The sequence below is a fragment of the Neodiprion lecontei genome, chromosome 1 (assembly GCF_021901455.1).
Source record: "Neodiprion lecontei isolate iyNeoLeco1 chromosome 1, iyNeoLeco1.1, whole genome shotgun sequence".
Classification (NCBI taxonomy): Eukaryota; Metazoa; Arthropoda; class Insecta; order Hymenoptera; family Diprionidae; genus Neodiprion; species Neodiprion lecontei.
In genome coordinates, this window is record NC_060260.1 from 37,632,861 (window position 1) to 37,649,547 (window position 16,687).

The window sequence follows — 16,687 nt, forward strand, 5'->3', positions numbered from 1 at the left end:
GTAACAGTGATCGTAATGAGAAAGAACAGTAACGGTTACTAGACTTTCTGGTAACAGCTACGAATCTAATTTTCATTTTCTACCTAAAACCGTATTTTTCGATTGTGATAGGAAATGAAAATGGTCAACAGAGCGGCAACCGGAAATAAAAATTTCTCTCAATGTACGTAAAATTATGTCCTGCACATGGGAATTTTATCTAACAGAGCTCAGAGATGAATTTAAAAAAAGCGTGTAGCATCGCCATATGAAGATCGAAACTTTGACCGAATTCAACATTGAATCGCTGTAAAAGAACTTCCGAACCCCGTGAACAACAGATTTCTGAATTTCTTTTCATTCCGACAAACTTGCTAATGAAAACATTCCAAAGCCGCAGATCTGAATCGGATATTTTCGCATCTTTTTCCCTCCCGCTCTGCCTCTCTATTTTCAATTTAGAGACGATACATCCAACAGCCGCAATGCGGAAGCTGAACGCGAGTGTCTAATTTGAATGGACTTGGAAGTGGGCGGACAAAAAGCCCGTCCAACGGATTAAACTTGGTCAATCACAATTGGCAATTAGACAGTATTCTACGTACAGTCGTAAACTCGTTTGTCAAGGTCGATGCGAAAGGTTTTTCTGCGCAGGATAATCGAAGAACTACGTGAAAATTTAACACAGTGCGTCGGACGATTCAACTTCCACTTCACTTCCGGTATACGAGGTAGTCCTGTACCATGCTTGCGATTCGGGCTGCACTTTATCCGAATTATTCTCAATCGACTCCGATAATTTTCATCTACCAATCCACCGTAGTTTGAACTGATAAAATTTGATTGGGGAAAAATCTGGAGCATCTACGAAAGCCGTGACTCAATCCATGCGTGTCAAAGCTCGACATTCCCCCAACCAGCCAATCATGAGTTATCGGTTTCCGGAGCGGGTATGCATACCTGGTACATAATATAAACGTAGATATATATGTTTATGTATGTTTGCTCGACGTCGGTGGAAATTCGCATATACCTGCGGCAAATACTCGGTACAACCGCAAATTTACTCTTGAGCCAATAAATCAGTGCGAAGCACGGAAAGCCTCGTTAAAATCACGCTTTGTTAGACACTGTCGGACAATGTTGAACAGTGACTGAATAGAAAAAAAAATTATGCATAAACAGTAATTCAATTTTTCTCTTCTGTTCTCGAGAATTGCCATGAATTTTTTTTTTTTTTTCACGGTTCAAGGAAAACAAATTCTGAAAATTTAAATAAACGCTTTAGTAGTCATAATAAAGAAGTTTCTTGGCAGAATTGTAGAGAATAATTTTCTAAACAAAGGAAACCGTCGTTAAATGAAATTGAACGAATCTATCAGGTTTTTAAAAACTTTAAAGTGATGTGAAATGAAAAGTCGATATCTAGGCTTTAGCTTATAATTTTAGTAATTTTTTTTTTGACTGTAATTTTAATCTAATCTTCGTAGCTTGCAAATGTGTCAATTTGAGAAATCGTATATCTGAAGATTTGATCGATTGAGCTTGTTCGAAAACTCAAGTTTCCGCTTACGCAGAGTTCTGATGATAAACTGGCATGTGTCAGTAGAATATTTAGCTTTCAAATTCGCCATTGCGGTGATTTTGCATAGTTTACCAAATATCACATACTCTTCAAGACCTTCTAATTACAGAGTTTTCAGTCAACCTTACAATCGTAATGGAAAGTTCGGCTGCCGCACTTAATTACTCGGGACAAAATGACTCCGCACGAAATGACTGCGGTCAAAATATTTCCAGCAATTTCATACTTTCACCCAGACTTTCATCGAATCGTCAATTACGAACATTTTAATTTTATCAAATTAATTTTTCAAAACCGTAAGATTTTATCATTGGCATACGCAATTATAGCAATTATTTGAAAATTAATCAATAGTTTATATTTGTCATTCAAACTTTGCGAAGTAATTATTTACCGGAAAAATTTCCTCTGAAGTCACGTTTTAAAAATATTTATTTCCCGGAACTTTTCTATCATGGATGTAAATGTCCATTAATTTTTTCCGGAGTAATTAAGAGCGTGTACCGAAATTTCAGTTGCTTGATAAATCCTTGATTCGATAATATCTCGTTGTAAACAAGTAAAAAAAAGTGTCGATTCTTGCATCCTCGATTCAAGTCCCAAGAAATTATTGAAACGAAGTTACGAAATCTCAGTGCTGAAGTATTTGATTCCGTAGTAAGCAAGAAAACATTGCCGAGTCGTGAACATTTTCCTTTTTTTTTTTTTTTTTTTTCTTTTTCACGGAGGGTGAATTTTCCGAGGCGTAAGAGACGCAAACCCCCGTGTTTGCCTTTCATTCCATATTCTATACGTGCTGCGAACGCTGTAAAAACCGTGGAGCATGGAAAGCTCGCGGATGGACATTGTTCTGAGCTTTTTCTTCTCCCAGGCTCTGTATACTCTCAGGAATGTTCCGTGCGGCTGCTGATATAAGAATTTTCTTCTCTTCTTTTTTTTTTTTTTTTTATTTCGTCTTGATTTTCTTGTTCCTCTAGAATCAGATGATTCAGCGTTTGAAAAGCACTGCAGATTTTCCAACCGATTCACTGCACTATTTTTCGCAAGTTCAACAAGTTTCGCCTATCAATTCGTGAACGCTTCGTGATCGGAAAGGCGATAAGTAAAAACTCGGGGAAAAAAAAAGTTTGCGCGTAACAAAATACCGCTGACCGAACAGAGGAAAAAATACAAAAATTTTGCAAACTTTTCTTGCAGTAATTTACGACAGCGACGCGACTAATTAGCTTCGTTAAATTTGATCTTAATCGTTGTGAAATCTGTCGTGAACTTCATAATAAATCAGACGAGTAATAATTAATAATCACGTAAAGAATAATGAAGAAAGTAAGCAAAAGGTGAATAAATTCTCGTACAATTTTTCCACGAGACGAAGATTGATGCGTAAAATTCACCGTTTAAGCACACATTTTTTTCTCCCCTCGATGTGTTCTTGCTAATCATTTCCTCAAATCGCCATTGCTCGGATAATCGATTGCGCATTTTTGATTTTCATTCATAATTTGCACGATGAAAATTTGGTGGATTCTAAAAACTGTTTACGTACAGTCTTCTAACAATAATTAGAAACGATTCTTACTTACTCGAGAAAATTTCTCCTCTTTCCTTATTCGCAACGACTATTGTTGGTTTATCGTTCTATTTACATGCCGGGTGTATATTTTTTGGTCATCAAAACAAAAGCAAATGGCGTCTGGCCTCTTTCTCAAAACGTTGTTTATACTAATGTAAATCATCCAGAATTTTCCTCCCACTCCCAAATTTACTTTCGTCTCATTTACCTGTTCCATTGAAAATTTAGAAAGGAATTCGAAATTCCCCATTTAGCGAGGAGAAATTCCTTGGCTAATTGCGAACCGCACTGGATGAAATATCGCAGTTCCAATCGCAGTAAAATTCCCCGATACGCACATCGCTTCGGGAATCCATCGCCAAGGCGATGATTGGAATGTCAAAAAGCCAAGGGTGGTTCCTTTTTTTTCGCAACGAAAAATCAAACGCCCTGCATTGAGAGAAATTTTTAGTTCCGGTTACCACTCAGTCCTTAACTATTTTCATTTTTTACCATAATTGAAAAATACAGCTCTAGGTACAAAAAGAAAATTAGTTTTCTAGCTGTTACCGGAAAGTCTAGTATCCGTTACTGTTCTTTCTCATTACGATCACTTTTGCTATATTTTCTTGCAACTGTTGCGAAAATTTAATGCTTGTGCAAAAATAAATTGACGTTAAAGCCTTATTTAACTAAAAAAGAAGAGTAAACCTCACAAACTGATCTTGTGTTGCAATTACCAAAAGAGCATCGACAATAGCGCAAAATGGTTACGCGTACTTTATTTTTCGTAATTCCAACAATATTCAAACAGTTTTTTTTCAACGATACCTGTTTCACTGAATTTTTCTAGTTACTATAAAAAATGAAATTTTTCTCAGTGTGCCAATTGTTTCCAAATTCTCTTCCAAACAATTATGCAGCGCAATTTTTCGGCCCAGACAAAACGCGGCATTATTACGCCAATTATTATAACACGATTCCATTTATCGCTTTGGGAAATCACTTGAGTAACGAGAATATACAAACTTTAGTATAGAAAAAAAAACCAAGCTAAAGTGTTGCGTATGAAATTTTCTCCCGCTTTATCAAGGAAGACGAATTGTTACTCCCGTTGGTGCTTTATTTTTTACCTTATCTTCTCTTTTTCGTCTCGCATAAATTTCAACTTACCGAGGTATTACAATATCCTGTGTATAAAACGGAATATTACACCATTTTTCCCCCCTTTTCATTCTTCTACTTTCACGTATAATCCGTTTAATACTATAATCTACTACCGAACAAATGTTGCATCGAACGTAACATCGAATCTGATCAATTACACTGGTCGACAAAATTTTGTAACATGGAAGGTTCCTACTAATTTTTAAATATAATACGAGTTAATTAGTTACAATATCAATATCAATTCTATTATACTAAACGTTGTTTCTAACATAATCAGTTAAAAGTTTTCATGTTACGCACAAAAAGCGAAGTATTCTTGACCAGCTTGAACGACAATTTCGACTGAAACCTAAAAACAGTTACTCTGCATAATTTGGATGGTAATTAACAATTTTCCAACTCGATACGTTCACAACCCGATTTTTTAGCTTCCGTGCAATTACTTAAATTCCGGTAAAAGGGGCAGTGAGCATGAAATACAGAATCGTGCGACTGCTGCTGGTCCATAAATAAGGATCGATCTCCTCTCCTTCTCGCTGCTTGCAAATATCGGGGCAAACGAAACCGATCGATCAACTTGATTGCCGTCCTTTCGTTCCTGTATCCGTGAAATGGGATTAAAATAACAGAGAGTTATCGCCTCTTTGCCATTAACAAGATCTCTGTCGCGGGAGGGTTTTTTTTTATCCTCTCGACGAAACTCCCCTACTTCTGTCCTTTTTATTTTTCCTCCGTCTTTTTTTTTTATTTTCCTTGAAAACCGCGTAAAATTTTATCGTATTGTAATATTATATTTTTTACTGCAGCTAATGCTATGACGCAAAGAATAATTATAACATATCTTTACAATCAACAATTCGCGCCTTATGAATGAAAATTTTAGCAAAAATAACGCGTAGCAAATATTCCGCGACAGCTCTTTTTTAGTTTCAATTCACTTCTCTTAGTCTCGTTTCTGTGCACACAATGTTTCCAAACCTGTACACGATTTCAATATTATTATCAGAGTAATTTGTAACTAAAGTCAATTTATACCGACAACGCGAGTAACGTTCCATTATATACCGGGTTAATGACTATCGATCTTTTTCTTCAATTTTTAAAAACTACATTATTTCACACACAGCCCGAATCTCATTCCGCTTCACGGTGGGTGAAAAATTTTCTCAATATAAACAGATCGATGCAGCTATGTGTAGCCTAAACGAGTAATTGGATTTCCTTCCTTGCTGCTCAATCTTTCCCTTCAATAACAAGAAGGCGAGGGAAAAAAACACTCGAAAAAAAAAATTCAATCTGGAGAACACGGTGCCGCGTTACTTTTCTCTGCCAAGAAAATTGGCCGTTATATATATGCATATATGTACATATTTATATATACATTTATCTAACACAGATCGGTCAAATTTCACGTGTTACTTGTAATGCATCTGATCTGCATGTAGATTAAGCCGATTTTTTTTTTTCCTTATCACATACCCTTCGAAAAGTTAGTTTATAGCCACAAATTAAGCCTCGTTAAACTAGAACTCGGTAGCAAAATTCTAAAAGGTGTCTCAATCGGTTTGAATTTTCAAAACACTCTGACCAAAATAATTCGAAAACTATACAAGTTAGGAAGCTGTTCTTGGTTTCATTTCGTAGATGATGAAATGTTCTTTAAAAAATGTTGTTACTACTACCTGATGTTATTTGTAATGACTTGGAGAAGGAACAACCGCAGCGCCAGGGGGCCAGGCGCTCTCTTTTTTTTATAAGCTCTGAATATTCGTGACACTAACGTGAAGTAGACGGTACTATATCAGCTTAGAACACGGGTTAGATATAAATTTACAAGGTAATAAGCATCTTCGTTCATTTATTCAAAGCACCCAACTTTAAACGTTCGTATCGAATACAAGATGAACATTTAGGAGCATAGTAGTCTGGAGTTTTTTTTTAAATAAAAAATTTGATTATCTACAAAATGAAACCGAAAACAGCTTCCCAACTTGTATAGATTTCGAAATATTTCGGTTAGAGTGTCTGAAAGATACAAACCGGTCGAGTAACCTTTTAGAATTTTACTACCGAGTTCCGGTTTCGCAAGGCTTCATTTGACGTTAAAAACTAAGTTGAAAGAAAACTAGCCTAATGTAGATACGTACTAAAATTAATTAACGTCCAACACACTCACCCTTATCCTGAAATGGTAACTGCAACGTGGAGTACAGACATCGGGCACTAATTACGAAAAAAACTAAAGCCACGACACGTAAACTTCACAACCGGCTATTTTAAAAATGAATCACAGAAAATAAAGAAGCGAGGTAACGAACAAAAATATGCCGATAGTTAGCGAAGATATTTTATCGTGAGAGCGATAAGAATTCACGAACGTGTAGAGAGAACAACTTATAGACGATTCTTGACAAATTCCCGTCACGTTTCGTTTCTCGTTCCGCAACTGACGACGCGCAACTGAAGACCCTATAGATTGTCGTCGGATCTTCAAGCTACGTTTCAGCTCCGCTGATACTACGTAATTAGGAAATAGGTATACGCTCGTGTTTCTGCTGCTGAAACGCGCGACTTACAATTGGCGGCGCTTATTCACGGCCAAACGGTTACACGTGTGTTGCTGATCACTTTGGCGCTAATTATTCCATTTGAATTCATCGCCGTTGCACCCGCCATCAGCGATCCAAGAACCGTGAGTTCGATGTTTCCGAATCCTAAACTATGCGTTCGAATGCGCGACATGTCTGAGAATTGGAACCGTTACTTACATGTAAATAATTTACGCCCCCCATTTACGCCCTCGAGGTGTCGCATATACCTTATTATTATTGCGCAACGATTGTTACTGCAGGAATCCGTCCTGTCCAATTTTCACTAACAACATGCCGACTCTGCAAAAGTTTTGGTAACGATCACAACTCTCGCGTTATTAAGGTATTTCGCAAGTTTTTTCACTCGTCTGCAGTAATCAATGTGTCACATTCACTTGCGGTTTTGTTTTTTTCCTTCTATTATCGCGATTTTTGGAGATAAAAACTTTTCGTCTCAGAATCGATGTGCAAGATCCCGCAAAGATTTCCCCATATCGTTGACAGTTTGTAGGATCTTCAATCGGTTTACCTAAACTGGCACAATTGTTCTAGTAATCGATATTTCGGTTGATTAGCAAGTAAATAACGCGATAACGTGTTTCCTTGATCTTTGTTGGTAATAGAAACTTTAGTGATTCGCTATCGAAACGGAAATTTATACGTTGAATAAAAGTGAACGGAAGTAACCTTGAAATTCGTCCCCTCCTGATCTTCATTAGTCGATCTTTAGTACCTTTATATTGCCTATTCTTGTTAAAATTGATACTTCTACGTCAATTTACCCTGCTGGATCGTGAAATGGGTAATGAATTGTCAAAGATTGATTGCATAAAATTACCTTCTCGATATCTTTGCGCATCACGTACCAGACGAACCGAATTTCATCCTTATGCGTTCAATTTTAATCTACCTCAAAAGAATACTTCGTTTAATTTCTGCGACTTTATTTACTGCGAGAAAAATGCAATGGCAAACTATGTTCTATAGAATATAGGTTGTGAATTTCCGATCTGACCACAAAATTTCTCTTACAATAGTCCGCACCGGCCAAATTTAGTTAATTTTAACACCAGTCTTTCTTACAGTGTTCTCATGTACTTACGCACCGCAGAAAGATAGTCTTTATCATCCTGTACTACGTTGAGGATAAGGATGCCTTTGACGGGTTGACAGCTTTTCTCTTTGTCCTGTCTCCGGTCTCTCAAACCGCAATGTCCTTATCGGGGAGTGACGGACATCCGGTTATCGTCTCGAAGTCGTGGGCTGTCACCAGATAGCTGGGATCCAGCAGCCACTGCCTAATCGTCCGAGCGGGGTACGATAGCGGAATGTCACAGGAGTTTCCGTTCCCAGATCTCCCGGATTCCCAGAATTTCCCCAATCCTTTCACCAGAGTGGATTTAAATCCTCGGAACGATATTGTTCCAGGAATCTGTTCGACCTGGACGCGCTCATCGCCATCAAAGACGTCCAAGAAGTTCACGGCATCTCCGCGTTCTGGTCCAAAAGTCCGAAGTCGTTTTGGCGGCGAACCGATTTCTGTGAGGCAGGAACTTCCAGCGAAATCGCAGCAACTATCGTCGTCGACTTGCCTCGGTTCACGGGCAGTCCAACCGCCCAATTGTTCGGCACCATCACCTACGAGTTGGACGGTGTGCAGATGCAGACTCTGATCCCAACGCTCACTCTCGACGTGGACCGTGTCCTAAAAGGTGATCACGACTTGAACGTCTTCTGCGAATCCAACGGGGATGCAAACACCGCTCGCGATAAAAAAATTCAGGCAATACTGGCTGTAAAATCGATGTCCATCGACAAGATGATCGACTTCAAACTCAACGAGCCGTTGATCGAAGACCTCAAAGACCTTCTCGATAAAATTGGGTTTACGGAAATTTTGCCGAAAGTATTCACCGGTCGGAATTCTCACATGGATCGCTGCATCTTGGAACTGAAGTCTGCTTCACACCTCAAGTGTCGAAGTGTCATTTACACCAGGTGAATAAAACGCTTCGTGACACATTTCATTTTTATCCATTCTTTCACAGCGGTTGCGAGCGAGAAGTGTCCTGACAATGTTGTTTCCCCTAGATCCGTATCGCAGCTGAACATGCTTCTTCATTTACTCCGCAAAGTGTTGCCGAAAGAGACGAGCGTCGTTTGCAAAACTATTGTCGAAGCTGAGGATGTACTCAAGGCGTTGGAAGATGAGCTGAATTCTTATCTGAAACCAGAGTACGCCTTTGAAATCCAGAAAGCCAGGGCCAAGTCCGACTTGTTGATCAATGAATTTCAAAACAGTTGCACTATTCACAGGTTTTCAGAATAGTTTACGCGAGTTGGGTATGCTTGTTGAATATATATCTTCATGAACATGATTAATTTTAAGAATATTGTCATACACTTACGAACCTGTTATGTTTTGGTTCCCTGAACTTGAAAGTTACTCGAATAAAAGCAGTAAGAACTAAATCGAAATCGGTTAATTTACGCACTTCATTTTAGGCAATTGTAGTTAATACGTACACGATACATTCAAGTTCTTGCGTTTCACTTCTCGTTATTATTCCGCAAGACAGTTTTTCATAATGCATCCGCCATCTCAAAACAATGTTTAATACCTGATTTTTTATCGAGATATCAATTTTGATAAAACACGGATCAATACTGCGAATAATTCAGTAGTTGAGAATCAAAAAGTAGTTTAAAATCTATTTATCAGACGGATTATCTCCTGATTGTAGGCAATTTTATGTGCATATCGCCTGATCAGAGGCAACTCACATACTCGCTAAGGCGCCTACATCTAGGCAGCCGTTGATACTCGACGAACGTGAACCTAATTATAGGCAATATAACATACTCGTGATTGAAATTTTAAAATTCAACACCGCAAATTTGATTAACGCAGGTTCTTGTTTTAAATAACTTGTTTCAGCAGAATGTATGTTTAAAAATAAACTAACGCCAAGCTGATGGTCTATAATTGAAGAGCAGAGGTTTCTCAAGGGAATGAATGAAGAGTTTTATTTTTCCCAAATAGAATTTATTACAAAATGAACGAATATGTACAGACTATGCAACGTGCTGCCAATAACTATCGAAACTAACTGCAGGATCCGAATTGTATTGGCTCACTACTCGATATAGGTTGAATTTAATTAAAATCAGTCCAACACCCACCGACACCCTGTCCCCGAAACAGTATTATAGGAGAGAAGTTTATTCAATTTCCGTTGAATTCTGGTACTTCTCAATCCTAAAATATATCTATTATATCGCACTATTCGCATTGTGTACTAAAAGTATTCACAACCGTGTAAGAAGAATTCGTACATTGCACAAAACATTTGAACTATACGATCTATAATGAACGGACGGAGTTTTATAATATGCCTCGAATTCTATCGTTTACGAATATTATTCTACCTTTGAGCTTCAGTATGTTCCCACGTTGATGAATATTCATACGTGTTAAATATATTATATTCTTATGTACACTTTACATATAAGTAAATAATTATTGAATATATTATATATTGTCTCGATAATATATTACTTGATAAAGCGTTTAAAAATTTAATTTCTTCTCTTTTCTCATTTATAAATGTTAGATTATCGATACGCGAAATATCCTCTTTTACGTATACCTATAGATCTATGCATATATACATTTGGCAGGTACTTGGAAGCGTGCGCTTCTGAATTTCATAATTCAATTCACTAAGGAAAAAAATGTGTATATGTGTGCGTGTGTGTGTGTGTATATTAAATAGTACAGAAAAACGCAGTGAGGTAAAACGATAAAGAATTTGAAGATAAAATAGAAATAAAAAAATATCAGACAACCATGGAATAGCAGATATTTGTACAAATTCTCAACGTTTAAATAGCGCGGTATAGCAATTCTGCTTACAATTGTTGCGTACTTATAGACCAAATGCAACATGGATATATACATATATAAATATTTATCAACATTTGTGAGTATGGGTAGTTTCATCTTCATATAAATTATCGAATAAAATTATCCAACGACAAACTTAACGAGTCAATGACGAAAATTGAACGTCTATGTATAGATAAACATTTGATACAATGTGCTAGTGATTAAATTGAGTTTATAACACTTAAATAGTAAAAAATGTGTACAGTATATTAATACCGTTTTTGGCAAGATATCATTATTTTGACAACCCTTAAACAACTAATTCAATTCTATACACACGAAATTGAATACTTTCAATCAGACGCACGTTTATGTACACAACCACACATTTGACACTTGCATTCGGTTAATTATTAAGACCCTAACAAATATTAATATTGCACCGCCGGCCAAAGCCGTTTCTCGAGTAATTCTTCGACCCGTAATTATCAGTGTACTCACCGAATGTCATATAGTTCGAAGAAAAACTGAGAATCAGGACGACTTCTCATACGTTACGTGTGTTGTAAAACAGAATTGAACCGTAGAAATCTATCGATTCGCTAAATGGATTACAATTTGTTTAAAAAAAGATTAGAATAACAATAAATATTTATAAAAATAAAAATGATCTTACAGATTTAGGCTTCTAAACTAACAAGTTCGGTTTATTAATCGCTCTGTAAATCATATTTCAATGATTACAGACGTGGATTATTATACAGCATACCCGAATTACGAACTCTTGAACGCTTGGCGTTTTGATTTTTTTTTTTTCTGTTTTTCTTAATATATTTTTCTTAATTTAACTTTCAACTTATACTGGCCTTCATTTCATCTACATCAAATTTTCTACTACGTTAGGTTTAAATTAAATATCATATAATAATTTAATTCTAACTGGCGAGGAATAATTATATTACGTGTATTAGAGTAAAGTATAAGGTAGAGAATATTGTCGGTTGAACTTGTGAAGACCTGGGGGTATGATTAATTATTGAAATCTTCTGTATGTGAACGCCGTTAAAGGTGACTAGGATTAAAAACAAAAAAAAAAAAAACTTGTCGAGAATAAATGGCAAGGGAGTGAAAAATAGCGTGTCATAAATATTTACGAAATAAATATATAGCAAGTAATTACACTAGACAGAAGATTTTTTAAGCACAACGAGGAGTTTTTATCGAAATTCTGGTCGGCATGCTGACAAGTATCTAATTTATTTATTTTCCATTTTTCTAGTCACGACAGAATGGAAAACGGACATAAAAATCGCCATTGATATTAGTTCAAGTAACTATTCCTAATTCAGTTGAAAGTAGTCACGCTAGAATTCAGGATCTAATCGACGAAACTTCATTTCACTTTTCTTGAAGTTCATTAGCCCGTCATTGAAATACAGAAAATGAAATAAACGTCCTTTTAAGGCCTCGAATGCTGGGCCCTAGTAGTTATGAGTCTTCGGACGTCGTAGCGTTCGTCGAATAACTGATCGACAGAAAAAAAGAAGATTCGGAACACGCCGGTCCCAGTAGAACGTAAAAGCTAAAAGGTACCCTGGACTCCGTTAATAACTTTTTCACAACCTCTTAAATTCCTTGCTACTGTTCACCTATCTGTTAAAACTATAAAACCAAACTATTCCGTTTACTACCTGCCAGCGGTAGAACGGTCATAAAGCTATCGGTTTCGCTATCGCTGGCGGCGTAACTCGGCCGCTCTAAAACCCCGCCCTCATTCCTGATGCCAAAGGCCTGGAAATACGGGTTCCGCACGTTCAGATCCACCCCGGAATCGACGCTCTTCGAGAAGCTCGACATCTCCGAGAGCTTCCGGAAGTTGCCAAAGAACACACTGTCCGTGCCGATGCTCTCCGCCCCGCTTTCGCTCGCCCCGTCACAAGCCGACTCCGTTTCATCCGTTTCCGAAACGCTACTGACGTCTTGCCTCAATAGCCGTTTATGGGACCCGTTGCTGTCCGTGCTGCTGAGGTACCCACTGTCCTCGACCTTGTAGCCGGCATGCTGGACCTGGATCCCTGGTACCGTTCGGATACGACCTCCGTTTCGATGTCCGGCGTTCTTCGATGGCGGCGAACGCTGGTCTGGTGCCAGGAAGGTGATGCACCCCTCGGAAATTAGACACCTCGGCTCGGCCGTCGATTGTCTGGCTCTCTTCTCGGATCCGGAATGTCTGAGACTTGACATGGTCTTCCTAACCGGAGGGTAGCTTTTCGTGTCGATCGGAAACAGGGGGATCCTGCCCTTGGACTTCTGGGGATTGGCATTGATGCGCAGGGACGATACATTCTCGTATTCTCTGGACGCATAGTCGTTGACTCGCCAGTGTGAGTCCGCAGCCGTATCGCCGATTACTGTCTTTCTACTGTCGTTCCTCGACAGGTACGGCTTCTTCTCGACGTAGTTCAAGGTGGCCAACGACTCGAAGCTGTTCGACATAACGTTCCTCTTCTGGCGACAGAGGCAAGGCTCGTTCGCGTCGTTAATGTCATTTATGAATTGCTTCCCCGCGGAGTAATAATTAACTGGGACAGAAGTGATCTCGCTGGCCGCAGGGCTACCAGTATCAACGCAACTCCTGTCCCGTCCGTTTTTTGGCGGTGGCAAGGGGGGCTTCGTCATCAGGCCTTCTATCAGCCGCGGTGGTTTCGGCTGTTGGTAAATCGATTCGTCAATCGGAGTGGGAACGACGTCAGGCTGGTTCTGGGGCTTCCGTTGTCTCTTGATGTGCTTCATTTCAGGGGTAAGATACTTGTCCTTCTGCCAGGAGTAAGCGTCCACCTCCGGGTCCCCGTTCAAGGACCGCGTGCTGCTCAGCAGTGCAGAGTTCTTCAGGTTGCTCCTCAGTCTGGCCTCGTAGATCTCGCGCAGGCTTCCGTAGCTCCGTTGGAACGGTGCAGTTTCGTTACCCTTCGAATCTTCGGTTCTGAAGCTTCCCTTGCTGCGTAGCGATATGTGGGCTGGTCTTTCCAACGAGTCGACGTACACCTCGTCAAGGTTGCCCTTGCCGTAGCTGACGTCTTCGTTTATCTTCAGCTTCATTGGTTTGCGATCCAACGTGTCCGGCTCGTACTCCGAGTCGTCCTGCTTCACGTAGTTCTCCGGCGAGTCGAGTACCTTGATGGTCAGGTGCCCAGGGTTTTCGGGTTCGTACTGGATTTCCGGCCCCGAGGACTCGCTTCCGGCCGGGCTGGCGTACCCGTCGTTAACGTACACTTCGCTGACCAGTGAGTAGCTCTGAGGTCTGGGAAGTATCAGCTCTGAAAGGGTTGTTTTCGGTGCCGTTTTACTCTCCAACGCCTCACTCTTCAACTTCGAGATCGTCATCGCCCCCGTCTTGACGTTGAATATCGCGTTCTGCATGGTCAGTTCCTCATCGAGAGGCAGTGCTGTCGACAGAGCCGGGCTCGAATGGCGATCCGTAGAGTCCGGGGACGAGGAGGACTTCAAACTGCTCTTCGAGCGCTCCAAACTATCGACCTCGAAGTCGGTGGCCTTAGCCAGTTTCGGCCTGTGCTCGAGCGCCTTCGCGACAACCATTTCCTGGATCACCTCGTCCATGAGCTTCTTGGCGGGATATTTACCGTTCGGAAGCTCCTTGATCATGTCGGGGAGCTTTTTCGGGGCTGGTGGTGCGCGTGACTTCTTCGACCTCTTTGTCGGTGTCTTGGGCACCGAATCGTTCGACGATGACTTGGCCGACTTGTGTGAACTCGTGGGCGTCACTCGTCCATCTCTCAGCATTAGTGGATCCATCAGCTTCTTTTCCAGCGATTGCAGCGACTCGAGAGTCGCGTTCTCCTCCATCTGCTTGATGAACGAGTTCTCTATGGCCTTCCTCACCTTCGCGTTCACCGTGTCGTTCATGTCCAGGGTCTGGATGTTGCTGCTGCACATGTTATGGTACCGGTTGAAGTTCGACTCCTCGAACATGGACCTGGTCGAACGTTTCGAGACGCTGAGGCGGTCGTCGTTTTCCATTATCTCACTCTTCGCGATGTTTTGGAAGGTCCTCAGCATCGGCGGATTGTCCTTCCACGAGGAGGACATGTGCTTATTGGCTCTCTCGGGGCTGCCGAAGTCGCTCTTGGCCATCTCCTTGAGGTACTCAAGATTCTTCGCGAAGGATCTCGCGTTCTCTGCAAAGTTCCGTCTACTGTCTTCCGCGTCCTTCCACTTTTTTTCCGGCGGCTTCACGTCCTCCAACCATGCACGTATCCTGCTTTCTCCCAGGCATAAGTGCGAAGGTGCCGGAAGCACCGGCAAACTTGGCTGCGACTCGCGGCAACCTGGGCATCCGGTGCAGCTCTGAGACTTTTTCGATCTTGCGACAGATCCCTGGGCCGAGCTTCCCCGGCGATGAAGACCCGTTCGTCCATTTCGTTCCAGGCCAGTCTCCTCCTCCGGAATCCCTGTGTACGTCAAGATTTTGTAAGTATACTCAGCTTTGCAAGCTTTAGGGTGCAACAAAAAACAGGTCATGTTTGAATACAGATTTAATCTCCAAGAATGCTTTAGAGAGATTGATTGTACGGATAGAGCAAAAATGCAGTTTTGGTGAGGTTAGGGAAACATGTTCGGAATCCATGAAATTTTACACAACGTTTCGCGAGACAATATTAATACATCTTAATGACGAATTAGATGCTAACTACTCACCAACAAGCGTCGGGACGAATCGCTTCGCAGCCATCTTGTGTTTCGCTATGGAGATGACTTCGCGTATTTTGAATAGAAACTCTATGGCGGCCGGAGGTGGGGCCTAAAAACACACCTCTCTAACTTCAATCATTTTGCATACCTTGCCCAATCGCTGTTAACTCTGACGAGTTACTCGTCCTAACTAATCACCGTGAACGGCAAACGCAACACCTGTTACCTCTGAAACTTACCAGTAGTAGTTGCCTGTCAAAGTACGCCGGGTTAAAGTACAGCTTCCGTCTCTGGGTGCCCGGCAGTGAGGAGCTCTCATGGTGTTGGGTGTTCTCGATTGTTTCCACAATCCGAACATCCTCTTCGGGCAGACGTTCCCCGAGTATCGAACCGGAACCGAACATCCCGTCGGAGTCTGAACTGTACGCGCAATACGGATGAACCACCGCTGAAGTGACCTACAGATGATTTCGCAGTTATATTACAGCTGTACAAGTGGATGCTCTTACCGTGAAATTCATCGTTCCAAGACCATTCACCGAAGGAAGAAGGACGATCGAAATTTCCTGAAGATGCTCACGGAGCTACTCACATTTTCAAAGCCATGGTCACTGTCGCTTTGCGGAAGCTCGTCTCCAAGCTCGCTTTCGCTGCGTCCGCTGTTGTCGTCGCTTTCGAAATGGCGTCCGGCTGCTAGGAGAGGGTTGCTCTTGACGATCCCGATGTTATCGCGGCCGGTGCCCAGGCCGGACTCCGGTTCCTCAACGCGTCTCCGCTTGGTCCTCCTCGTGTGGAGGTAAAGGAGAACGCTGGCAACGTATATCAGGGCGAGAACAACCGAGGATAATCCGATGGCGGTGTACTCGATGGCGGACAGGCCCTGGGAGACTTGGGCATCGTTGAAGAACACCACCTCTCGAATGCCTGAAGAAGAGAGATGGAGAGAGGGAGGTTCAATTGCTAATTACTGCAAAAGTACCGCCTCGCAGGCTCGTGGTCGTAAGACGGAGCCCAAAATCGCCACTTACTGTTCTTCGCCGGAGAGCCGGCCACCCGGAAGGCCACGCAAGGAGTGAATACATCAGGAGCTCGCTTCTCCCGGTCCACGTCTCGGCACACCAAATGCACACGGATGACTCGTCCCTCCGTCGCATCCCGCAGCTCGGCTTCTCCTACCCACTGCGAAGACCACCGTGTAAAAAACCCTGAAC

At 41.2% G+C, this 16,687-nt stretch overlaps 3 protein-coding genes across 4 annotated transcripts in view; 1 reads left to right on the forward strand and 2 right to left on the reverse strand.

The window, feature by feature from the left end:
* LOC107219231 (carbohydrate sulfotransferase 11) overlaps positions 1 to 6,749 on the reverse strand; it is a 36,261-nt gene extending 29,512 nt beyond the window's left edge. Inside the window, exon 1 of the mRNA XM_046733499.1 lies at positions 6,463 to 6,749. The gene's annotated coding sequence lies outside the window, so the exon portion shown is untranslated. The remainder of the gene's footprint in view (positions 1 to 6,462) is intronic.
* Positions 1 to 9,918, forward strand: part of LOC107219229 — a 43,176-nt gene extending 33,258 nt beyond the window's left edge. For both annotated transcript variants that reach the window (XM_046733123.1, XM_046733056.1), the window contains exons 4-5: positions 8,306 to 8,875; positions 8,969 to 9,918. In XM_046733123.1, coding sequence (XP_046589079.1) covers positions 8,306 to 8,875; positions 8,969 to 9,206 — 808 coding nt within the window. In that variant the 3' untranslated portion in view covers positions 9,207 to 9,918. The remainder of the gene's footprint in view (positions 1 to 8,305; positions 8,876 to 8,968) is intronic.
* The window catches only part of LOC107226590, an 81,809-nt gene continuing 75,003 nt past the window's right edge, over positions 9,882 to 16,687 (reverse strand). Inside the window, exons 6-10 of the mRNA XM_046732308.1 lie at positions 16,505 to 16,655; positions 16,069 to 16,400; positions 15,716 to 15,934; positions 15,483 to 15,585; positions 9,882 to 15,235 (exon numbers count right to left, since the gene is read on the reverse strand). Of these exons, the coding sequence (XP_046588264.1) occupies positions 12,429 to 15,235; positions 15,483 to 15,585; positions 15,716 to 15,934; positions 16,069 to 16,400; positions 16,505 to 16,655 (3,612 nt within the window). The 3' untranslated portion in view covers positions 9,882 to 12,428. The remainder of the gene's footprint in view (positions 15,236 to 15,482; positions 15,586 to 15,715; positions 15,935 to 16,068; positions 16,401 to 16,504; positions 16,656 to 16,687) is intronic.